We start from the raw sequence: 27414 nt of genomic DNA, 5'->3' as shown, positions 1-27414 counted from the left end.
TTAAAATCATATGTGATTATGCATGTCAATCACATGTGATTGTAAACCCAATCACATGTTATTATGCATGGCAAATCCAATCACATGTGATTGTACAATTCAATCACATGTGATTGTGCAGGTAAATCACATATGATTGTAAAAAAAAAAAAATTTTAAAAAAAAATAAAAAAAAATTCAATCACATGTGATTTTCGCGACACATGTCGCGCTCTCATTGGTCCCTTGAATCTCAACTTAATTTATGGACTCAAATGAATATTCCTCATTAATCATAATCATAAATCATAAATCATAAATAAAATAATGATTTCTCCGAATAATTTCCATCACGTATATATAGCACTCGAAACATATCTTGACGGTTTGATCGAACAAAAGATCTTTCCGGTTTCCCATGCAATGATTCACCTTCTTATTCCATCTCTTCCTAACGAATCATGTTAAGTAATTGATTGACCCTCGACATTTAACCACTCTACTATTCTAATTTCTAATTCAATTCAAAACAAAAACCCACCCAAATTGATCGAAAATTCGAATCCTTAAAACCCTAAAAAAAAACCCACAATTTTTGCATTAAAAGCAGTCATGATGATAAAACGAATAAGAGATCTTGATCCTGAAAACGTTCCAACCTTGAATCAAGATCCTGAGTTCTTTGAAATTTTCATTCCAGATCGTTGCTCTCACAAACTGGTACATACTTAAACCGTTTTCTTGAATCCTTTTTTTACGCTTTGTTTATTTTATTTATATTTTTATTCCATTATTATCCATGAATATATCGGTTTATTGAGTTGGGTTCAATACATGAATTTCAAGAAAACTGAAACTGATTTAATTTTATAATCTTTAATGTTTGAGTGCATGTGCAGCGTGTACCACCGGATTTTATTAAATATTTTGATGAGAGGATACCAGAAGCAGTCCTAATTAAAGATCTTAAAAACAGAGTGTGGCATGTAGATTTAAAGAAAGAGAAAAATGGTGTTTTTTTCAAGAATGGTTGGTATAGATTTGTGATTGAAAAGAATCTAGAGTTAGGCCAATTTATGGTTTTTAGATATTGTAAAGAATCTGGATCATTCACTGTTAGAATCTTTGGTAGAGATGCATGTAAGGTTGAAGAAGATCAAGAGTTTACAAAACCCTTCATTCGCGTGAAAGATGAACCATTATCCGATACAGAATCAGCCCCGATTCGCAACTTTAAAAGACAATGTGGAAAATGGTAAAGATTTTTACTCCGTATAAAGGATTTGATTAGTTGAAGATCTAATTTTTGTAATGGTTGATTGGTGAAATGTGAATGAATTGCTAATGTGTTTTACAAAGGTCTTGATTTCAATTTCTCATTCTCTTATTAGAAAGAAGTTTAAAAGTTTGAATGGTAAAGGTTTCTTTTGTCCTCTAGTTCTCTACTTTGTTTTAACACATTGACACATTCCATCATGCAATTATAAACGGTAAACACTTAGAAAAGGAGTAAAAATAGTGAATAGTGAATAGTGAATACTTTTAAAAGCAAAACATAATTTTAACAAAGAAAACAGTGCTACATTGTTAATTTAATTACCTACAATGAGTTTGAGTAAGAGAGGTGAGACTGTTGCTATGGATTCGAACTTCAACATCGGTAGATCGGTTGCGAATTGTCGTTATGTTGGTATTGTTAGGAATTTAGGGACCCAACCAAGACAAGCGATTGATCTCAATCACTAACCCACGAACGACAAACGAATTAGAACGATAAATAAAGTACAAACGACACGGGTATTTAACGTGGTTATATCTGATGTCAAAGCTAAGGTATACGAAATAGTTTATATTTTACTAGGAAAAACTATTAAATACGATACAATTTTACACAAGATATTTATTTATTTATAGAATGGATATACTTAAACCTTGCTACAACACTTATAGGCAGTGTACCTAATCGTACAGTAGTGTAGTTTTTAGTAAGTCCGGTTCGTTCCACAGGAAAATCTTTAAACAAAGCTTAACGCTATATTAGTTTACTTTTATAAAAATACAAATATATATATAAGTAATATTATTATTATAAAGGGGGGTTTTTACCGTTTAATGACCGGTTTGTCAATTTTAAAACTTTAGTCGCAGTTAAAACCTAATGTAAAGTATTAAATAAATAAAAGACTTAAATTAAAACTTAAAGTAAATAACGATAATGAAATTGCGAATAATAAAAGTGCGATAAAATAAACTTGCGATAATTAAAAAGTACGATAATTAAAAGTGCGATTAAATAACAATAAATAAAAATGCGATAATTAGAAGTGCAATTAAAAATAAAGGAAATTAAATATGAAATAAAAGAATTATGCTTATTTAAACTTCCGTAATCATGATGTTTGACGTGTTGATTTTAGTTTTATGCCCATGGGTTAATTGTCCTTTGTCCTGGATTATTTAATCTGTCCATCTGGTTTTTGTCCATAACAGTCCATCAGTCATAAATATAAAGTGCGAGTGTCCTCTTCAAATTATTATTATACCCGAAGTTAAATATTCCAACTAATTGGGGATTCGAATTGTAACAAGGTTTTAATACTTTGTTTAATGAATACACCAGGTTATCGACTGCGTGTAAATCAAGGTTTTACTACTTTGTTAACAATTACACCAATTACCCTTGAATGTAATTTCACCCCTGTTTTAATTATTCTAGTGGCTATTAATCCATTCCCGTGTCCGGTTAAATGAACGATTATTCGTACATATAAATACCCCGCCCATCGTGTCCGATCGAGTGTATATGGTAATTTATAGGGACGCCTAATTGTAAATCTTTATATTAACATTAACAAACTATCATTTAGTTAAACAAATATAAAGCCCATTAATAGCCCATAGTCTAATTTCCACAAGTGTCGTTCTTTTGTCCAAACCCCAATTATGGTACAAAGCCCAATTACCCAATTTTAGTAATTAGCCCAACATCATGATTACTTCGTTTTAAATAAGCATAATAATAACTTAGCTACGAGACATTAATATAAAAAGGTTGAACATAACTTACAATGATTAAAAATAGCGTAGCGTTACACGGACAGAATTTCGACTTACACCCTTACAACATTCGCTAACATACCCTTATTATTAGAATTAAAATTAAAATTAAAATTAAAATATAAATTATATATATATATATTTTACGTATATATGAGAGAAGAGAGAAAAAGATTATGAATTGCGATCAGAATTCGGTTGCTTTTATAGGAAAAGTCGAATTTTGGGGCTCCGCGACTCGCGGTGAAAACCTCTTCAAACTCCGCGAGTCGCGGAGGTTACTTTTACAGCTCAGAGGAGTTTGGCTCTTTGTTTACCGACGGTTTATAATATATATAATATATATATAATTAATATAATTAATTATATATTATATTATATTTATATGCATAGTTAACTTGTAATTTTTAGTCCGTTGCGTCGAGCGTTAAGAGTTGACTCTGGTCCCGGTTTCGGATTTTCGAACGTCCTTGCGTACAATTTTATATTTTGTACTTTGCGTTTTGAATCTTGTACTCTTGTAATTTCGAGACGTTTCTTATCAATAATTGGAACCTTTTTGATTGTCTTTTGTACTTTTGAGCTTTTTGGTCGTTTGCGTCTTCAATTCGTCGAATCTGTCTTTTGTCTTCACCTTTTATTATTTAAACGAATATCACTTGTAAATAGAACAATTGCAACTAAAAGCTTGTCTTTCTTGAGGAATAATGCTATGAAATATATGTTCGTTTTTAGCATTATCAAATATTCCCACACTTGAGCGTTGCTTGTCCTCAAGCAATATCGTCTTGAAATACTAGAATCACTTCTTTATTCTTCACACTTTGTACATCAGTGATTTCTATACGACGGTATAAACAATGGTAGTAACGATATGGTTTACAGTCCCACATGACTATAAAAATTTAGATCCATTAAGGAAATTGGATCTTTATGAAAACATTTGATCTTTTGAAAATTAAATCTAGTTTTTACCCTAGATAAGTTTTCCGGAATAACCCTTTACCGGTGTTTGCAAAATATTTTTGTGGGTTTGGTGGGTTTTAGATTTGAAAATTTTTGCTCAAAACTTGCGGTTTTGTGTCACCCACTTGCTAACATTGTATTTGGAAAGCAACACGTCCAGTTTACTTGTTCCGTATATTACCTTTCGGTAAACTACCGTCCGGTTGTAAAGGAAAGCGTTGAACAAGCAACTGTTAAGGCAATGTCCCCTGACATGCTTTTAATTATGGTCTATAACGTGTCGGACGCAATTACTATCCTTGGTAGGAGCAATAGTAAAGCTCACCCTTATGATTTTTCGGTATGGCACAAGGTCCTGTCTTTGACCACTATGCAACCATCGTTCTTACGGTTGACACCCGATTTAGTTCAGGTGACCTAATGAATTCCAGGTGAATTCCTAGGATTTTACGTTCAATGGTAATGAACGCATTGAAAATAGGGTTTTCAGAAAACAAATCAGTTTATAATTTTTGATCAAAATATTTTCTCGTTCAAGCTCGAGTTTAGATATCATTGAATTCCATGAGTTTGAATTCTCAATCTTTAAGGTCAATCTCTAGGATTGAGTAATATCAGTCTTAAAAGCTGATTTTTAATCTTTAAGGAGATTATCCTTTCTGGGGATCTGATTCATTAGTCTTATCCAGCTAATTTGCATGGTGCCCCCCCATTGTACGAGATAAATCCTTCTCATGGTTAGGATAAATCTGACCACTTGGCGACCCTGTTTAATGCTGAGGTCCGTGGATTTCCTGCTGATTTTAGTGATGACTTTTCTAGATTTTTCGTCAACCTACAGCTGGCCTGGACGACAACTTCATGACCTAAATCAAGAAGCGCGTGTCTTTTTCGGAAGACTTTACTTCCTTTTAATGATGGAATTGATTCATCGTGTAGATCCATCTCTTCTTTTCTTTCATCGGGTAAAACAGTTTAGTTTAGTCCAAAGCAAAAGTATTTTCAGTTATTTGTTACAGATATATGTGACATATGTTTAAGATAACTTGGTAAATTTTCCCACACTTGGCTTTTATTTTCCTTTTTATCGTCCTCTATTCCATTTTAAATGAATTTTAACATTTTGGTTTGTTTCTCAATTTATGTCCTTTTTGAGGTAACAATAATTTCGGTGTTCAAACCTAGTTTTATCGTTCATAAATATGTATAAACATGATTTTGAATTCATTTAATTGAAAATTTTGAAAAATTTTACTAGAATTGGGTAGTCAGTATATAAGACTAGGGCTGTTCTTTTTTATCAGAGAGCACTAGATTCTAATACAACTACTGCTTTACTAGTATTTTTAATGGTAATCAAGTGTTTAAGATAAAAATTTAAAAATCCGAAAGAATTTAACCCCTTCTCACACTTAAGATCTTGCAATGCCCTCATTTGCAAGAAATCAGTAACAATTTAAATTATTGAGGGTGATTTGTGTGAAAATGATTAAATTTTACCAAAGTTTCCAAATATATTGGCGTTTGTTTGCTGAATGATAAATGGTGCACATCATTTGTTCATTCCGTCTTGTTGTTATTTCACATATATTTTGCATCTTGTCGTCAAAATTAGTTGCTTTTGCTGAACTTAATGCCAGTCTTTGAAAATGCGTTGTTTTACCCTGTTGTGTACATAAGATAAACTGCAAACATATATACATATTTTTGAAGTTTGGTATATTACCCCACATTCAAAAATTATTAAAATCTAAGAATAAAAGTTAGATAATTATAAAAATGATTACAATATTAACAAAAGTATTAAACGTATCAATAATTACAAATTACAAAATAATAAAAAAATAATAAGTAAACTAAGGATGATATTGGTACCAATAAGGGTTCCAGGCATAACCATAGGTGCTATAGGATGCTTCGGCAGGGTCATACGTAGGATATGGTGGCTGCATCTCTATAGACCAAGGAGGGAAGATGGGTTTCGGTGTAGGAATATAGTTTCTACCTATATGTTGGCAATGAGCTATGATTTGGTTCTGATGAACTTGCCAATCTTCAAATGCTCTCTGTCTAGCATTTTCGTATTCCTGAGAAGCTATAAACCTATGCATTTCTTGCATCTCATTCCCCCCTCCTACATTACCTCGCTGTTGGTTTCTCTCCACCTGTGGATGTCTACCATGGTATCGTACTGCGGCGTTATTTCGCCTCTTCAAAACTTTCGCACCATGGTATACATTTAAACCTATAGTATCGCGGGGTTCTGGTTCTTCTACTAATAATCCCCCCCGACTTATATCCACACCGAGATATTCACCAATCAAAGTAATAAAAATACCACCTCCTATTATGCTATGCGGTCGCATCCCCCGAACCATAGCTGATAAATAATAACCCACACAATACGGTATACTTACAGCGCTTTGTGGGTCTCGAATACACATATGGTAAAACAAATCCTGTTCATTTACTTTTTCCTTGTTCTTACCCCTTTGTGTAATCGAATTAGCTAAAAACCTATGTATCACTCTTAATTCGGCTCTATCTATATCCAAATAAGAGTAATTTCCCCCTTTGAAACGGTGATGGCTTGTCATTTGACTCCACACACCGTGTGTATCAAAATTTTCATCTATCTTTCTACCGTTTAGTATCAATCCTCTACAATCGGCAGATGCTAACTCCTCAGGCGTATATATACGTAAAGCCTGAGCCATGTCCAGTAAAGACATGTGGCGCATCGAACCGCCTAACAAAAATCTAATAAAAGAACGATCGGTTAAACTAGCTACCCGATCATTCAACTCTATACTACATAACAATTCTTCACACCATACTTTATATACAGGTCTACGTATGGTGAATAAACATACCCAGTCATTAAAAGAAGAATTACCATACCTCTGTACAAGTAATTCCCTAATTGGCCCGGCCAATTCTACAGCTTCTAAGGGTCCCCATTCTATGACCCTTGGTACCTCAACAACCTTAGAATGAAGAGTATGCAAACCCCGTTGATATTTTGGATAATCTATCCAAAGTCTGTCAAATCTCAGGTTCGGGTGCAACTCTTCCAAGTGCATATCGAAAAAGGTCATGACTGGATGAGGTATATCCTGCTTGTAGTAGTTATCCACCTCCTGTTGTTCCAAATTCTCAGCAGGAGCATTGCGGGCTTGGGATGAAGATTCACCCCTTTCAGTCTGCAAAACACATCAAACACAAATTTTGTGCATCCAAATATGCATTAGTGTCAGCAAAATCATCAATCAAAATAATTACAATGACATTATCAATTTATATCAAACTTAAGCTCATTTTCACATTTTTATCAAATCTACACTTTTTCAAATAAGCATATACGAAAATGTTCGCCAAGTTCATAAACATTCAACTCAAATAACATGTCAAAATAATCATTACTAGCAATTAAACAAGTCTCAAATGGCATTATCTTTCAAAAATCAAGTTCATGAATTTTAGACTTGAAAAAGTCCACTTTAATTCTCAAAATCATGTTTAGGCTCAAAGTTTGGATCATTTAACTACCTAAACATGTTACACTACTTAATTTAGCAACAATTCATGACAAAAATCGGCCATAACCTGTTTATATCAAAAAGCCCCAAATTGCTCAAGAACACAAACCCTAGATTACTCAAAATTTGAAGTTTAAGGCTTCTAATCATGTTAAACAGCATCAATCTAGGTTATACAAGCATAATACATAAACAATTTAAGCCTAATTACACTAAAAAGCATCAAAATCAAATTGGGGAAAAAATTGCTCAAGAACATCAAATTTCGAATTAAATGGTGTTTAGGTGTAGAAATTTACCGTTTTTCTTGAGTAATTCTTAGATAGCATCCTTCTCAACATGATTTTAGCAAAAGATTTGGTGATTAACGGTTAAAAATTGTGATTTTTTGGGTTTTTTCTCGGGTTTTTCGCAGCTATTTTCGCAGGTTTTTAGTTTTTGTGGGTTGGGGACTGATCAGTTTGCAGCTCTATATTTTTTTTTCTGATTTCCGACCCCTCCGCGAGTCGCGGAGATTTATGCTCCAAACTCCGCGAGTCTCGGAGTTTGGTATTTTTTTTTTTTTTTTTTTTTATAATCATTAACTTATTAAAACAATTAAGTAATTAATTTTAAAATTTTGTTTCCCTTGTTATTTAGGACGAGGTCGTTTCGGATTGATGTCCTAGTCCGTCCCTCTACAAAATTTAAAAATTTGTCTTTTTGTAGCGATTGTTTTAAAAGCTAAGATTTTTGAGTTTTTTCAATGTTTTTGGCATACTTTAATTCAATAAGATTAAAAATAATGATAATAAAAGTTCTCGTCCCTCCCTCGGGTAAAGCAATTTCGGTTCAAAGACCTAGTCTTCAACTTACGACGAATTTTAAAAATCATATTTTTAACTTAATGAGATAAAGTAAATTTTTGTTTTTAAATTCACACAACTTAAATATGAAATTCAAAATTAATATTAAAAATTCACACCAAACTTAAAATTTGAAATGCATAAAATTAAAAATTCATATTTTAAAAATTAAAAGTTCACACTGATCTTAATTTAAAAAATTCATATTATAAATTCATACCAAACTTATATTAATTTTTCAAATATTTACAATTTTAAATATATTGTTTTTACAAAGTTTACAATATTAATTTAGGATTTAAATATTAATTTTAAAAACATGGTAAAAATAAATTTAAAAATCTTTTTGTCTTTTTATCCCACTTTAATCAATCAAATATTATCAAAAATATGCGCCCCTCTTTTCGGTAAAGTAATTTCGGTTCCAAGACCTAATTTAACTCATGACGAATTTTTGAAATATTTTGGGTTGATTGTTTAAAGATATTTATACCTTAAGAATAAACGTTAAATTTCGCAGTGATGTAATAAATTTTTGAATGATATCAATAATTTCGGTCGCCAAACCTAATTTTATTTAATACCAATTTAATACTTTTTAGCGAACAAATTAGCGTTTATTATCAAAAGGTTAAAAATAAAAATAAAAATAAAAAACTGTACAGACATACCTGTGAAATAGATTTCTTAGTTATATGATCTATCCCATTCATAAGATAGTCGGTTTAATTGGTTTTCCATGGCTACATAGGCGTAACCTCGAGCATTCAGTGTCTTTTCTTCTAAACATGTGAACGGTCCGTCTCTGCATAAAGTAACAAATTCGGTATTTGAATAGGTTTGATTATTTGAACATTTACCTCCATGTGACCATTTTCCGCATTTGTGACATCGTTCTAGGTGTCGTGCTCTTCTTTTCGCTGCGGATTTTGATTTTCCTTTACCAAATTGTAACTTATTATCTTCGCATCTGGATTCTTTTCTAACTCCGTCCATTCTTTCTCTGATTACTGATACTATTTCACTCGGGAGTATGTCATTATTACGTTTAGTGATCAAAGCGTGTAGCATTAGACCATGGTTTAATTCACAGGAAGTCTTCATTTCGTAAAAACCTAAAAAAAAATAAAAATTCAGAATGGGGAGAGAAGACTAGTTCTTTAGGGTCTGCTAGGGAAAGACCATTCGGGTTCCATTTTCGAGATTTACACGAAAACAGACAATCTAACTCTAACAGAAATACATATTATCCTTTAAAGACTTGATTCTCCCCACACTTAGTTAGCTGTGGTGTCGAAATTGTGATTAACTTCGTTGTCGACTTCCATCGGACCATGTATGTAATGTTTAACTCTGTGACCATTAACTTTAAATTCAATCCCATTTGAATTTATTAATTCTATCGTTCCGTATGGGAAAACTCTTTTGACTATGAATGGTCCAGACCATCTTGATTTCAATTTTCCAGGAAATAGCTTGAATCGTGAATTGAAAAGAAGAACTCTGTCTCCTTCTTTAAATTCTTTTGAACTTCTGATTCTTTTATCATGCCATTTCTTCGTTCTTTCTTTATAGATTAACGAATTTTCGTATGCTTCATGTCTTAATTCTTCTAATTCATTTAGTTGACTTAATCGTAGACGTCCGGCTTCATGTAAATCAAGATTACATGTCTTCAAAGCCCAAAATGCTTTGTGTTCAATTTCTACTGGAAGATGACATGCTTTTCCATAAACAAGTCTAAAAGGTGTGGTTCCAATTGGAGTTTTGTAGGCTGTTCTAAAAGCCCAGAGTGCATCCTCCAATTTAATGGACCATTCCTTCGGATTTGATCCTACGGTTTTCTCTAGAATACGTTTTAAAGCTCGGTTGGTATTTTCAACTTGTCCACTTGTTTGTGGATGATATGCGGTGGAGATTTTATGAGTTACTCCATATCTTTTAAGAACTTTCTCAAGTTGATTATTACAGAAATGAGTACCCCGATCACTTATTAAAGCTTTCGGTGTTCCAAACCTTGCAAAAAGACGTTTTAAAAAGTTACCTACAACTCGTGCATCGTTAGTTGGGAGAGCTTGTGCTTCCGCCCATTTAGATACATAATCAATGGCTACGAGTATATATAGATTATTATTAGATTTTGGAAATGGACCCATAAAGTCAATACCCCAAATGTCAAATACTTCACATACTTGGATGACATTTTGTGGCATTTCATCACGTTGACTTATTTTTCCGGCCCTTTGACATGCATCACAGGATTTGCAAAGAAGGTGTGCGCCTTTGTAAATTGTAGGCCAATAGAATCCAGCTTCATAAACTTTTCTTGCTGTTAGTTGAGGCCCATAATGCCCTCCTGTTGGTCCTGTGTGACAATGGTTTAAAATTTTACTAGCTTCATCTCCAAATACACATCGGCATATTATTCCATCGGGACAACTTTTAAACAGATGTGGATCTTCCCAAAAATAGTGTTTTATATCACTGAAGAATTTCTTTCGTCTTTGGTACGATAATCCTTTTTCAAGGAATCCACAAACTAAGTAGTTTGCATAGTCTGCAAACCATGGGATTTCTTTATAATCTATCTTCAATAGATATTCATTAGGAAAGTTGTCTTGTATGGCTGATTCATTTAGAACTTCTAATTCGGGATTTTCAAGACGAGAAAGATGATCAGCGGCGAGATTTTATGCTCCTCTTTTATCTCGGATTTCAATATCAAACTCTTGTAAGAGTAAGATCTAACGGATTAATCTTGGTTTAGCATCTTGTTTTGAAAATAGGTATCTAAGAGCAGAATGGTCGGTATAGACCACCGTTTTTGCTAGAACGAGATATGATCGAAATTTGTCAAAAGCAAAGACAATAGCAAGGAGTTCTTTTTCAGTAGTTGTATAGTTTGTTTGTGCTCCTTGTAACGTCTTACTAGCATAATATATAGGTTGAAATCGTTTTTCAATCCTTTGTCCTAAAACGGCTCCCATTGCAAAATCACTTGCATCGCACATTAGTTCAAATGGTAGATTCCAATTTGGTGTTATCATGATCGGCGCATTAGTGAGTTTCTCTTTAAGAATATTAAAAGATTTGATACACTCATCTGAAAAGATGAATGGAGCATCCTTTTCTAGGAGTTTATTCATAGGAGTGGCAATTTTTGAAAAATCTTTTATGAAACGTCGGTAAAAACCGGCATGCCCTAGAAAACTCCTAACTCCTCTAACATTGGTGGGATGTGGAAGTTTAGCAATTACATCTACTTTAGCTCTATCCACTTCAATTCCTTCTTTTGAAATTTTATGTCCAAGAACGATGCCTTCTTTAACCATGAAATGGCATTTCTCCCAATTAAGTACTAGATTTGATTTATCGCATCTAATTAGCATTCATTCCAGATTAACTAGACATGATTTAAATGTATCACCGAAGACTGAAAAGTCATCCATGAATACTTCCATGCATTCTTCTATCATGTCGTGAAAAATCGCCATCATACACCTTTGAAAGGTTGCAGGGGCGTTGCAAAGTCCAAATGGCATGCGTTTGTAAGCAAAAGTACCATAAGGGCACGTGAATGTGGTTTTCTCTTGGTCCTCGGGTGCTATTGGAATTTGAAAATATCCGGAAAATCCATCTAGAAAACAATAGTAACTATTTCCGGCTAATCTTTCCAACATTTGATCTATGAAAGGTAAGGGAAAGTGATCTTTTCTGGTGGCGTCATTTAATTTTCTATAATCAATACATACACGCCATCCTGTTACAGTCCTAGTAGGAATAAGCTCATTTTTCTCATTTGTAATGACAGTCATGCCACCCTTCTTAGGTACGCATTGAACTGGGCTTACCCATGGACTATCAGAAATTGGATATATCAAACCTGCATCTAGCAGTTTAATAATCTCTTTCTTAACTACATCTTGCATATTAGGATTTAGTCTTCGTTGGCGTTGCACATACGTTTTATGACCTTCTTCCATAAGGATTTTATGTGTGCAATACGAAGGACTTATTCCTTTAATATCATGAATCTTCCATGCAATGGCTGGTTTATGAGCTTTCAACACAGAAATGAGTTGTGATTTCTCATTTTCAGTAAGAGAAGACGATATTATTACAGGTAATTCAGATTCACCATGTAAATAAGCGTATTCCAAATGGTTTGGAAGTGGCTTTAACTCTAATTTCGGAGGTTCTTCTATCGATGATTTATATCGATATCTGTCTTCTTCTTTTAGCATTTGAATTTCTTCTGTTGTTGGTTCATATCCATTAGCTATAAGTGTAGCTAACATTTCAGCTTCATCAATTGGTTCATTACCTTCTCCTAAAGAACATTCTCCTGTTCCTTGTAATTCTGGAAATTCTTCTAATAATTCTGCATGTGCATCTATAGTTTGAATATAATAACATGTATCATCTGCAGATTGTGGTTGTTGCATTGCTCTATCAACTGAAAAGGTAACACTCTCATCCTCTATACTTAGGGTCAGTTTCTTACCGAACACGTCTATCATTGCTTTAGCCGTGTTTAAGAATGGTCTTCCTAATATGAGAGGAACTTGAGAATCTTCTTCCATGTCCAGAACAACAAAATCTACTGGAAATACTAAAGTACCAACTTTAACTAGCATGTTCTCCATTATCCCTCTAGGATATTTTATTGATCTATCGGCTAGTTGTATGCTTATTCTTGTTGGTTTCAATTCTCCAAGGTCTAGTTTAGCGTATAGTGAATACGGCATTAGATTTATACTAGCACCTAAGTCTGCCAATGCTTCTATTGAACTAAGACTACCCAGAAAACATGGAATTGTGAATCTTCCTGGATCAGATAGTTTTTCTGGTATCTTATTCAACAGCACTGCTGAACAATTAGCATTCATAGTAACAGCCGAGAGTTCTTCCATTTTCTTTCTATTTGAGATTAGATCTTTCAAGAATTTAGCATATCTTGGCATTCCTGAAATCACATCAATGAAAGGAAGATTTACATTTATCTGTTTAAACATATCCAAGAATTTGGATTGCTCGGCTTCAAGTTTTTCTTTCTTCATTTTACTCGGGTAAGGAAGTGGTGGTTGGTATGGTTTAACATAAGGTTTATCCTTAACTGTGTTATCTTCATTAACTTTTTCAACTACCGGTTCTTTTTCCTTATCTTGATCAGGTTGTGGTTCTTGTGGAGTAGGAATAGTTTCATCAGAAGTTACAGGTATTTCAGGTGGTTTAAGTGTTGTACCACTTCTTGTGGTAATGGCTTTAGCTGTTTCATTTCGGGGGTTAGCATTTGTATCGCTTGGTAAACTTCCCGGTTTTCTTTCACCTATTAATCTTGCTAGGTTACTTACTTCTTGTTCCAGATTTTGAATAGAAGCTTGTTGATTTCTAAATGCTTGAGCATTTTGTTCATTAGTTTGTTTTTGAGATGTGAAAAACTGCGTTTGAGTTTCAACTAGCTTCGTCATCATATCTTCTAAATTCGGCTTTTTATCATCGGTTTGTTGTGGTGGTTTGTTTTGAAAATTAGGTCTTTGCTGATTGTAAGTATTATTGGATACTTGTTGATTGCTAGGACCTTGTTGGTTGTTGTATGGAATATTTCGGTTATAATTCTGGTTTTGATTGTAAATCGGTCTTGGCGGTTGATAATTATTCTGATAATTATTTCCAGGCCTTTGGTTTATGTATGAAATATTCTCTCTTTGTTCCATTGTTAATTCAATACTGAGACAATCTTTTGTCAAATGTGGTCCTCCACACTGCTCACAACTAATTCGTATTGAGTGAATATCTTTAGTCATCTTTTCCATTCGTCTCTCCACAGCATCTATCTTTGCGGAAATGGAATCTAAGTCATGGCTAGAATCGGCTCTAGCTGCTTTAGATGATCTAACGATATCTTTTTCTTGGTGCCACTCATGTGAGTGGGAAGCAGTGTTATCAATAATTTTGTAAGCATCAGTTTCGGTTTTCTTCATAATAGAACCACCAGCTGCTATATCTATGTCTTTTCTTGTAGTGATGTCGCATCCTTGGTAGAATATTTGTACTATTTGACAGGTGTCTAAACCATGTTGCGGACATCCTCTTAACAACTTTCCATATCTTGTCCATGCCTCATATAGAGTTTCATTTGGTTTCTGTGTAAACGTAACAATTTCTGCTTGAAGTCTTACGGCTTTAGATGCAGGAAAGAATTGTTTAAGAAATTTGTCAACTAAAACGTCCCATGTATCGATCGCCCCTTCAGGTAACGATTCCAACCAATCTTTGGCTTCTCCCTTTAAAGTCCAGGGAAATAACATGAGATATATCTGTTCATCCTCCACTTCTCGGATTTTAAATAGTGTGCAGATCCTATTAAAGGTACGTAGATGTTCATTTGGATCTTCCTTCGGCGCACCACTAAATTGGCATTGATTAGTCACCATGTGTAGAATTTGTCCTTTGATTTCATAATCTGGCGCATTAATGTCTGGATGAGTAATTGCGTGACCTTGGCCAGTGCGTTTAGCTCTCATTCGGTCTTCCATACTTAAAGGTTCAAGATTCTCCATAATTGAATTTGTTGAATCGGTATCACTAGATGATTCTGATTTAATGGTTCGTTCCTCAACAATCTCTGTTTGAATGATTAGTGGTTCCGGAGGAAAGTTTAGTGGTTCAGGATCTACGAACCGTTCCTGAATATTTTCCGGATTCTCAATTGTGATGTCGGGTTCAAAAAATGGATTATCGGAAATTTGAACTGAAGTACTTGGTCGACTGGATGACGATTCTAAAGAAAAATCAACGGCGTTTATATTTGCTAAATGTCTTGATCTAGTTACAGGTGGTGAACGTACAAAATGTGATGAACGTCTTGCTCGGTGCATTCACTGAATATCCTATTAGTTTTAAAAATGAAAGAAAAATTATAATAAGTTATCTAATCAATAGACTTTTCTGATTTTGCCCACGTTTCGAATAGCCAAAAGATGCAGCAGAGGGGCAGGATTCGTTTGGTCTCAATATAATTGAGGACTGTTTGGCTCCAATAACCCGGTCCACGTACAAATCCAACTATTACTACGAACCAGAAAATTTTGATGTCTATTAATTTAACCACTTAAAATAAATTTTCGTAATTTTAAGAAATTTAGATAAGAAGTAGAAAAAATTCTAAGTCCTAAAAACTAGAATGGCGAGAAATAAGAGAGAAAAAGAGTTCGTCGCAAAAGGTAGAAAAAGAAAAAATGGTTGAAAAAAATGACGAAAAAAAATAAAAGAAACTTATCAAAACTTAAAAATACTTAACTAACCTAACCTTATTACTACAACTAACTTAAAATTATAATAGCAAATTGAAATTACTAATTGGAATGATAATTGATACATAGTAAAAGGTGTCTAAAAATATTAAAGCTTACAAGAAAAACTAAATCCCAAATGGAAATAACTTAAAAAGAAACTAAAACTTAAAAAGGCGTCGCAAAATTCTAAAGCACCTAAATCTTAGTCTAAAGAAAAAGCACTTAAGGAATTCTACGGCAAAGCCTAAAAATCTAGGAGTAAAAATAACTATAGCAAAAACTAAGTTTAAAATTAAATATGAGCTAAAAATACAAAAGTTATGCTACAACGATTAAAAAGGGACAAAATATAAAAATATACAAAAAGTTGTAAAAATTACAATTTTTATAAAAATATTATTTTTATATTATTTATTTAATAAAACTACTAATTTTACAATTTAAATAAATTAATTAAACTAAAAATACAAATTAATTAAAAAGTAAAACTTAAAATAAAACTAATAATAATAATAATAATTATTAGGGTTAAATAATAATAATAATTAATTAATACCCGTAATTAATGCTGAATTAGGGCTTCCTGTTCGCGTGTCAGAGAAGCTCCGCGACTTGCGGTATTTAATGCTTCAAACCCCGCGAGTCGCGGGGTTTCAAATTTCAGCTGACAGGTTTCAAATTCGACGCGTTTTTTCTTTATTTATTTATTTTTTTTTAATTTCTGTTTTCTGTTTTTAAATAAATAAAAGATATTAAAATAAAACTTATATTTTTTATAAACTAAACTAAAAATAAAGAAACTTATAAAACTTAAATATTTAACAAAATCTTAAAAATACTTATATTTTTGTTTTTCTTTTTATATTTTTGAATAATTAAAACGTATTTTTACAAAAACGAATTTTAATAAAAGCTAACTAAAAATCTTCTTCTTTTTTTTTATATTAGCGTTGCGCTTCCGGCGTTTAAGAGTGTCCCCGGCAGCGGCGCCAAAAATACTTGATGTCAAAGCTAAGGTATGAAATAGTTTATATTTTACTAGGAAAAACTATTAAATACGATACAATTTTACACAAGATATTTATTTATTTATAGAATGGATATACTTAAACCTTGCTACAACACTTATAGGCAGTGTACCTAATCGTACAGTAGTGTAGTTTTTAGTAAGTCCGGTTCGTTCCACAGGGAAATCTTTAAACAAAGGTTAACGCTATATTAGTTTACTTTTATAAAAATACAAATATATATATAAGTAATATTATTATTATAAAGGGGGGTTTTTACCGTTTAATGACCGGTTTGTCGATTTTAAAACTTTAGTCGCAGTTAAAACCTAATGTAAAATATTAAATAAATAAAAGACTTAAATTAAAACTTAAAGTAAATAACGATAATGAAATTGCGAATAATAAAAGTGCGATAAAATAAACTTGCGATAATTAAAAAGTACGATAATTAAAAGTGCGATTAAATAACAATAAATAAAAATGCGATAATTAGAAGTGCAATTAAAAATAAAGGAAATTAAATATGAAATAAAAGAATTATGCTTATTTAAACTTCCGTAATCATGATGTTTGACGTGTTGATTTTAGTTTTATGCCCATGGGTTAATTGTCCTTTGTCCTGGATTATTTAATCTGTCCGTCTGGTTTTTGTCCATAACAGTCCATCAGTCATAAATATAAAGTGCGAGTGTCCTCGTCAAATTATTATTATACCCGAAGTTAAATATTCCAACTAATTGGGGATTCGAATTGTAACAAGGTTTTAATACTTTGTTTAATGAATACACCAGGTTATCGACTGCGTGTAAACCAAGGTTTTACTACTTTGTTAACAATTACACCAATTACCCTTGAATGTAATTTCACCCCTGTTTTAATTATTCTAGTGGCTATTAATCCATTCCCGTGTCCGGTTAAATGAACGATTATTCGTACATATAAATACCCCGCCCATCGTGTCCGATCGAGTGTATATGGTAATTTATAGGGACGCCTAATTGTAAATCTTTATATTAACATTAACAAACTATCATTTAGTTAAACAAATATAAAGCCCATTAATAGCCCATAGTCTAATTTCCACAAGTGTCGTTCTTTTGTCCAAACCCCAATTATGGTACAAAGCCCAATTACCCAATTTTAGTAATTAGCCCAACATCATGATTACTTCGTTTTAAATAAGCATAATAATAACTTAGCTACGAGACATTAATATAAAAAGGTTGAACATAACTTACAATGATTAAAAATAGCGTAGCGTTACACGGACAGAATTTCGACTTACACCCTTACAACATTCGCTAACATGCCCTTATTATTAGAATTAAAATTAAAATTAAAATTAAAATATAAATTATATATATATATATATTTTACGTATATATGAGAGAAGAGAGAAAAAGATTATGAATTGCGATCAGAATTCGGTTGCTTTTATAGAAAAAGTCAAATTTTGGGGCTCCGCGACTCGCGGTGAAAACCTCTTCAAACTCCGCGAGTCGCGGAGGTTACTTTTACAGCTCAGAGGAGTTTGGCTCTTTGTTTACCGACGGTTTATAATATATATAATATATATATAATTAATATAATTAATTATATATTATATTATATTTATATGCATAGTTAACTTGTACTTTTTAGTCCGTTGCGTCGAGCGTTAAGAGTTGACTCTGGTCCCGGTTCCGGATTTTCGAACGTCCTTGCGTACAATTTTATATTTTGTACTTTGCGTTTTGAATCTTGTACTCTTGTAATTTCGAGACGTTTCTTATCAATAATTGGAACCTTTTTGATTGTCTTTTGTACTTTTGAGCTTTTTGGTCGTTTGCGTCTTCAATTCGTCGAATCTGTCTTTTGTCTTCACCTTTTATTATTTAAACGAATATCACTTGTAAATAGAACAATTGCAACTAAAAGCTTGTCTTTCTTGAGGAATAATGCTATGAAATATATGTTCGTTTTTAGCATTATCAATATCCCAATTCCAAAACACGGAGTAGGGTTTACACCACGGGCGCAAACCAGAGATTTTCTTATATTATTGTGTACACATTACAATGAGGCTAGGAGTTACAATTTATAGGAAGAGTTAAACTTGTCCACCAAGTTAAACTTGTCCTTCAAGCAAAAGACATTCCATAATATCTATTAATTGCTCCATACTCCAATTTTTACTAGAAGAATTAATTAAGGCAACAAGATCTATAAGACTTGTTCACCAAGTCAAGCTCCCTACAACTTGTTCACCAAACTTGTTCACCAAGTCAAGCTCCATACGACTTGTTCACCAAGTCAAGCTCCCTACGACTTGTTCACCAAGTCAAGCTTTCTTCAACTTGTTCCTTTGATCAAATTCTTCACACCTTCAATAATCTCCTACTTGAAGACTTTGAGCAAACTCTTCACTACTCAACAGACTCCCACTTGAAGATTTTGAACAAACCCGAACATCAATCTCCATTCCATCCAAGAAATCCAAACCACCATTATACCGCCAAACTCCATTTGAGATACACACACTCAACGCATACTTCGGATGAGTAGACTTTCGATACAAGGTCTTTAACACTACTTGTGAGAACTAGAAACCAATAATTGCCTCAATTGTCAATGTTTTTCACACCCATAGCAACTCCTGATCTCCTCTCCGCTACGACTTATGATACCGCCAAAATCAAACATTCGGGTCACGCCGCTCTTCCACACTAGAGGGAAGGAAGTCTTTCGACACCAAAACCACTAAGCTTCAACCCGATCTCCAGTTACTAACATGGTCCATCTCGGTTTCTTGCACCACCATCTTCTTACACAAGAAGCTCAATTGAAGTATGTGAAACTTCAATTACATGATTCTTTCATGAGACAACACCGCCTCACCCATCGCTCAAGACACGTCCAATCCCGTCAAACCCGTGTCAACGATCACTCGTACAAAATTTTCCTCTATCTATGATTTTCCTTCCCAACAATTGAAAAACCCCAACAGACGCCTTAATAGACTATTCATCAAGGCTCCCGTGAGAACGCAATCACAACCTTGAAATCTACAACTTTGAATTTTTCCCGCTTTCACGCTAGTACACTGACCCACCTCATAGCTATAATTTTTCAAAAAAACATCTTCTCATTCCCAAGCACGCTCCCACTGTACGAGTAAGAAATAAACTGCGGCTTACCGAGAAGAATATGATTCATACCATGGTCAGTTGCAAATCTCTTTGTCATTCGAGGGTATATTGCAGCATCCAAGTACCCTAGTGTTTTCCGCACTAAACTTGTGAAGATTAGAGACCCACGTCGCATAACTGTCTTCATAACTCCCACTAGCTCGGTACTTCTGTCGGTTACCAAACTCCCACTGAGTTCCCGACTCCCTCTAGAAAGCTCAAGTTCCAGGACTTACAAGATTATCCACTTTTACCATCACCTAAAGATTCCTAATTGGTCACCCCGAAGAAAACCCGCTTGCTTTGTTGTACCATTGTCAACCAAACCCAAAGCGTCAGTCGAATGCTTCATATCCGACAACTTCAAACCAATTCTTCAGTGAGAGAAGCTCTAACCCTGCCCACATACTCCAAAATACTATGGAATATTCGACCAAATACATTGATCAACCCGTTCAATAATCTGATGTTGGACTTTAGTTTGAATTCCAATAGGTATTAAGTTAAATAGTTCTATAAGATTCACACTTCATAGAATTCAGTGGCGATTCCAGGATCAAAATCCAATGGGGTCCCGAAATTTTTTTCAATACTAAATATATTTAAATGCTATTTTAGTGGTTGTTTACCTTCACAAAACTACAAAATTCGAAAATATATAGGGTCTGAGTAGTTACATTTGGTGGTGTCCTATACAATTCAAAGGAAAAATATAATTTCGAAAAATATATGGGGTCCTACAATTAAAATTAGTGGTGTCATATACAATTTACAGAGTATTTTCTACTAAAAATTTTCGAACTAGTGGTGTCCCGTGACCCCACATAGTAGTAAATAGAATCGCCCCTGATAGAATTCCTTTTTGAGTTGTGAGGGGTCTACTTGTTTCGAAGTAGGGATTAGTTTGGGTCGTAAGTTTTGTGTGTGTCTGGAAATGACTTGTAATGGCTTTTGTCGGGGTTGGTTTGTTCATAACAAAAAGCATGGGGGTGCCTCGTAAACGCGCCTCGAAATCGCGAGTTGAAAACGCGCCTTCAGAAAGCTGGTCGAAAACTCTGGTAACAAAACGCGCTTCGAAAACGCGCCTCAAAAAACGTGCGTTGAAAACGGAAGTCGAAAATGGAAGTCGGAAACGCATGTCGGAATTGCGCCTCGTATACTCTGCGTCGAAATCGAGAGTTGAAAATGTTGGTCGATAAAGGACTTGACATGTTATGCAAAGTTGACACTTACCTGAGAAAGTTAACAAAAGTTAACGACACCCCTCTTATGATTAACTTTTTAAAGACTTTTTTTATATTCGAATGAAGTAGATTAATTAAAATAAGAAAACGGAGAAAATAAGTTACCTTTTTATATACTTTGCCCTAACTTAATCTATATCCGATGCATTGCATAACGTGAACGCAGTAATAGTTAATTACTCCCTTCATCCCAAATCTATTATCTCGACAAAAAACACATAGTTTAAGAAAAAGTATCTGACACATATACTTTTTTGTTAATTTTCCAGTCTTACCCCTTATTTTTTACATATCATTTTGTCTTACATATAAAGTAAGGGCGGAAATTTTATCACATTGTTATTTTTAATTTATAAAAGTAGACAATTAATTTAGAACATTCAAAAAGGAATAATAGACAACTAGTGAAATGACCCGTGGAACCACGGATTTGTTTAAACGAAACAGTTTAATGATATATTTTAGGTATTAAGTGAACGTAAATGCTAAAGTTATTTAGTTTAATGACCCGTGGAACCACATAGTCTGACTAAGAAACTCGTCAGCTGAACATTTCATCGAACACATAAAATGCATATTAAACAATCCACATCCAATCATAAGAGATAATATTGGTTGTCATTTTATTTTAAAATTGTAAATTAAAATATAAATTTAGAATTGATTTCCTTCTACCTAGCTTTTATACATTCTCGTACTCAATTCAAAATAATTAATTAAAATAATTTAAAATTATTTAATTTTAATAATTAAAATAATTATTAATAAGATTTAATAGTAATAATTAATTAATAAAATTTAATTTTAATTCAAAATTATTTAGATTAATGACATAATATTTTTAACAAAAGAATTAGTTTAATAATCACATCATATAGTAACTATAAACTATAAATAAATACGTAGGTACATGCCGGAAGAAGTGAGTAACTGGAAAATCACCATCACCACAGGTCAGTATTTCACTACCCCAAAACCACAGATTCCCCAAAACCACTCATTAAAATTCCTTAAACCCTAGATTACATCCTGAATTTCTTCTTCAATCTCTCATGCAATCCACCATATGTACACCAACCTCAAATTCCCCTTTCAACAATTTGAACTCACAATGGGAAAAACACTGTAAAGTTCGAATCTTTCTTCCAATTAAGCAAACCCCCTGTTCTAAAAGAGTCCCAAATTCATTAAAAACATCGTTCCAATTCAAATTTGACGAAGAAGAACATGAACTTACAAAACCCACTTTACTTCCGGTTGTAATTCGACAGTCTGATGGTGTTTCTCGATACTTTTGGGATGGTAATAATTTGCAATTGGTTGCTATTGATAAAAAGGCGTTTGCTTTCGATAATTTAAACGATTTGGGAGATGGGTTTCAAAGGGTTTTTAGAAATTGTAATTTGGTTGTTAGAAATTTCTTGCTTCCCAGGAAATTTAATGAAAATTATTTGGAATATGTGAAATGGAAGTTTTTGCATAGAGTGTTCAGTTCTGCTCTTCAGGTTCTTGCTACACAGGTAAATTATTATTCCATACTTGCACATAATTATGAATTTGGAGTCTGTATAGCAGATGTGAGTCTTTATGCAGTTACCATTGTTTTTTAGTACTGATTTGTGGCTCTAAAATGAATTCATATGAGGTTTGTTTATGGCGGTTTTTAGGCGATGTTTCGGGCAATTGGAATTGGATATGCTAAATCACTTCCATCAGCAGCAGCACTAAATTGGGTTTTGAAAGATGGTCTTGGACGATTAAGTAGGTGTATCTACACGGCTAGCTTAGCGTCTGCTTTTGATACAAACCTCAAGGTAATTGCATTTCAATAACTTTCAATTAGGTGTGGCAATTTTCGCCCATTTACTTATAAGGTGGGTTATGTAATATCTGCAATTGTTTTCAAATGGGTCAAATGATATTAAAAAAGCCAGATTTTTTAACTAGCAAATGGCTCAATCTGATTAGTACAAATTCAGTGGAAGTTATTTTATTTTTTATTTTTGGACATGAAGTGTTTCAAGTCGGCCCAATCCAACCCATTTGGCACATCTACATTTAAGATTTGTATGCATGTCTAATCTATGTTTTTTTTTGTCTTAATGGAAGAGAGTTAGGTTCTCGACATCCGTTGTTTTCAGTTTAAGCATTGGAGTTGAGTTGATGACTCCTGTTTTCCCACAATACTTTTTACTCCTTGCATCAATAGCCAACATTGCTAAGCAGATCAGCCTCGCGTGTTACCTTGCAACTGGTGTAAGTTTATTTATTTCTGCTTCCAAATGTATGTTTTTGAAATTTTTCCCTTAACAAAATTGATCATATATAAGATAGAGCCATGTAAAATATTTATGGTGTACCTGCTTATGTTATTGAATGTATAAGTATATTATATGGGTAGATCTATGTACATGCATTTTAGCCAATTAAAATCAAACACGTGCTTTAGGTGGAAAACACTTTTGGTTAAAATGTTCTTAGTGTTGCATAACTCATAATTACTCGCAAAGTACTCGGTTTTTGTAGAGCTTTGATTGCTCAGTCAAAGTCGGCCAAAACTCAGGATTACTCGGAAAATCGGTTGAAACTTGGTCAAAACTCTGCCAAAACTCTGGATTACTTGAAAAATCTGTCAATATCGGTCAAAGTCAAACTTGGTCAACATCCGAGTACTCCCCGAGTTGCCTAGTTCATTTCAAAATATTCCCGACCGAGTACTCCACGAGTAGCGAGTTTTGCAACCTTAAATGTTCTTATAGGGTTGTTTTATCCTTCCGTACCAAAAAATGCTTAAATTACTGATATTTCTACCTAAGATAGAGCATGATTGATAAAGTTATTTAATTTAACATGAATTTCTTAATATATTTAAGTATATGAAAAATGTGAAATTTTTTGTATTTGCACACATGTCCCTGTGTTCTCCCGTGTGTATAAATACATTGGCTAATTGTTTAATCTATTTGGCATCCATATATTATTAATTTTATTATTTATTATTTATTGCATGTTGTTCATGCATGTACTATTTGTTTTCTTTCTTTCCGGACTAGTAGACAGCTGTCCACCGAAGCTTCGCAGTTGCAGATAACCTCGGTGAAGTTTCTGCCAAGGCACAGGTTCGTTCATCTTTAAATCGAACTTTTTCTCTATTTTAAAGTTTAAATATAATTTATAATTAATATTAATATTATTTGTGTTGTAGATTCAAACAGTCTGCTTCGATAATCTTGGTCTTATGCTGGCTGCGGCCTTAAATGTTATGCTAAAAAATAACCAAAGGTTTGTATTTCTTGGACAAGTTTTATGACCTTTAATGTTAATGATAACAAGATTATGTAAATTTTTGATTTTATCATATTTTGACCTGACCTAACCCTTTGATTATGCAAAAGATTGCAAGCAGGTTTCCCCTTCGTCGTATACCCAATTTTCACAGCCATTGATCTGTATGGGATATATCAGAGTTTAAAACACGTCCACTTGCAAACGTTAACAAAGGTTAGTCCAAATATTTCCACTTCTCAAATTCTTAAAACCATTGTTTAGTATTCCATTATTTCATTATTTCATTATTTTATAGTTTAATGTTTAGGATCGACTAGAGATAATTATAGATACATGGATTCAGTTGAAATATGTCCCATCACCAGCGGAAGTTAGTAATAAAGAAGGAATCAATTTCTTTCGTAGCAAAGGTTATTGTTGTTGTTTTTTTTTTTTTTTTAGTTGTAACATAAAGTTGGTTTTGAATTTAAGTGTGGTTTTCGTTTTCCAGATAGACTAAAATGGCCAATAAGGATCGGTTGCTTGAATCCCAAATACGAAATACCGAAGACTTCGGTGATGGCTATGGAATCTTTAAGTGAAGACGATCTTTATTTTCTATGCCCCGAGATCTCGTTCCATGGCTTTCAAAAAACGGAAGTACGTGCAATTTTATTTTATTTTTTAAAATTTTTTTTGATGTCACAACATCAAGATCTTATATTTGTTATAATATCATAGGGTATTCTTCTTTGTTTACGTGAAGGAGCCAGTACTGAAGACATCATCATGGGTCTCTTACAGGTTTGAAATTTCGTTGAATATCAAATATGTATTTTTTATATAGTTTAATGAAAATGGAAATTTCCGGAAACTAGTGTATTTTATGATTTTTGACTTGGATTTATTGTTGTCATGCTGCAGGCATGCTACATCCGTGAACGGCTAACGTATGGGACGAACACCGACTGGTTTGAACTTGCTGATGTGTGCAAGCAATCTGCAAGGGAAGATATGTTGTTGGTTAATGAGAAGATGGTTAGATTAGGTTGGATTTGTAAAAATATTTTGCTGAGTACAGACGAACAGACTAGGTTTAGTTTCATAGACGACTAAGATCACTCCTTAACGGAGTCATGAAATAGCCTGTAAAGTTTCAATACGTTAAGGTCCAACTTTGGTCGATTAACAAGCACAATTTTGTTTGCTGTATACGATAAATCAGTAAAAGGCAATGATTCAATTCAAGTCAACTAATTTTTTCTCATTTTTCGGTATTGAGTTGGACACTCCAGAAAAAGCCAATGCTATAGCTATTTAAGTCTCTCTCTACGGCGGGAATGGGGCATATTCTTATGTAATCACCCTCGTGAAGAGGCGCACTCTGATAATATTGATGTCATAATATTGATGTCAGATAGCTTTTATAGTCATTTAGCTTTGATAGTAATGACTGAATTTTCTACTACCGCATCCATTGAGGCAGATTTTGAAAAGAAAAAAAAAAAAACAGTTGCAATCCTCCTCGCATAAAGACTGAAGTTTGCGTGAACACATTGCCAAATTATTTGCTCTCGGTATGTATTGATAGAGGTGTAATGAGCTGAGGTACTCGTGAGTTACTCGAACTCGATTAGTTAAAAACTCAATTCGACTCGAGTTTAAACGAACTCGGAGTTTGAACATATTTTGAAGATTGTTTAGTAGATGAACTGAGCTTCTTATATCGAGCTCAAACATGTTCGCGTACCTAAATGAGCTTTTGTGTTTGTATACATAAATAGATTATGTGGATTTGGGTCCAAAAGGAGTGCGATCTTCTAGCCCAATCGATGAAGATAGAATTTGAGTCCCGTAACAACAATAACAACAAAATCCAATACCACATAATATGTCGATATTTGTTTCTCTCTAAATCATGTTACTTAAAATTACAGTTATACCCATCAGGTGGATAATCAAATATAATTTAATCGTTTGATGGATTAAAGTGGGGTGAAAAATAAATAATTATGCTCATTATAGATACTTGTCCAAATGAGTATTTCAATTAATTTTTTCTATATTCGATGATATAATCTTTTTCTTGTCATTTAAAATTTAAGTATAGCTAAAAGTTTAATCACAATTAACCCTTAAATAGCACAAACATTATGAATATGCACAAACATCACATATACTCCGTATATTTTAGTTACATGTATGTCGTATGTTAACGTTAAAAGTTATTGCTATATTAAATTATTTATATTAATCCAAATCCAAAATAAAAATAAAAATAGGTATAGGTATAATAATAATAATAATAATAATAATAATAATAATAATAATAATAATAATAATAATAATAATAATAATAATTAATAATAATAATAATAATAATAATACAATTAGATAGTACAAGTATATACTTAGAATGTTTATATTTAAAACTAACCAAATTAAAAAACATCCATAACTTACGGGTTTATATATTAAAAAATTTGGACACTTAAAACTTTTTATGTTAGTATATGAAAGTACTCCGTATAGAATATGATATACTCCGTATTTCTAGCAATATATATCACCTTTTTTTTTGTAAAATATAGTAAATCGTTATATAAAGCAATTAAATTTTAATACAAGTAATCCTAATCCTAATCCTGATCCTAATCCTAATCCAATTTTTATTTGACTTATAAATAGAGAATTAAATAAATGTACTTTAAGTTTATCCTAAATGTATATTAGATTCTTTATATATATTTTTAAATATTATCTCTTTATATTTTGAATAAAATTTTGTTTCCGTTAATAAATTTTTTGTACCTTCTTTAATTATTTAATATTTAATTCAAATTAATAATAAAATGACATGTAAGATTTGTTTAATTAAGAGAATGACACATAAGATTATTTAATCAAACTAGTTTTTTGAGCCCGTGCAATGCACGGGTGTGTAAAAGACCGTGAAAAAAATGTAATTTGCAGTTCATATTGGTATGTAAATATCGATACTAAAAAATTAAGAAAAGTATTAGGATTATTTAAGACTCCATG

The 27414-nt window shown here is 32.8% G+C and overlaps 2 protein-coding genes across 2 annotated transcripts; both read left to right on the top strand.

Moving 5' to 3' along the window:
• Nucleotides 1-565: 565 nt before the first annotated feature.
• LOC139846531 (putative B3 domain-containing protein At5g66980) lies at nucleotides 566-1298 on the top strand. The gene is made up of 2 exons (XM_071836013.1): nucleotides 566-699; nucleotides 879-1298. The coding sequence occupies exons 1-2, from the start codon at nucleotides 592-594 to the stop codon at nucleotides 1236-1238; spliced, it is 468 nt and encodes a 155-aa protein (XP_071692114.1). The 5' UTR covers nucleotides 566-591; the 3' UTR covers nucleotides 1239-1298.
• A 20755-nt stretch (nucleotides 1299-22053) lies between these two features.
• Nucleotides 22054-25620, top strand: LOC139847651 (protein root UVB sensitive 4). Its single transcript, XM_071837371.1, has 10 exons — nucleotides 22054-22625; nucleotides 22773-22919; nucleotides 23215-23361; nucleotides 24162-24224; nucleotides 24311-24387; nucleotides 24501-24606; nucleotides 24701-24803; nucleotides 24884-25032; nucleotides 25114-25176; nucleotides 25297-25620. Exons 1-10 carry the CDS (start codon nucleotides 22158-22160, stop codon nucleotides 25486-25488), a joined length of 1515 nt encoding a protein of 504 aa, XP_071693472.1. The 5' UTR covers nucleotides 22054-22157; the 3' UTR covers nucleotides 25489-25620.
• Nucleotides 25621-27414: the final 1794 nt, after the last annotated feature.

Source organism: Rutidosis leptorrhynchoides, chromosome 5 (genome assembly GCF_046630445.1).
Source record: "Rutidosis leptorrhynchoides isolate AG116_Rl617_1_P2 chromosome 5, CSIRO_AGI_Rlap_v1, whole genome shotgun sequence".
Taxonomy (NCBI): Eukaryota; Viridiplantae; Streptophyta; class Magnoliopsida; order Asterales; family Asteraceae; genus Rutidosis; species Rutidosis leptorrhynchoides.
This window is presented reverse-complemented; position numbering and strand designations above follow the sequence as displayed.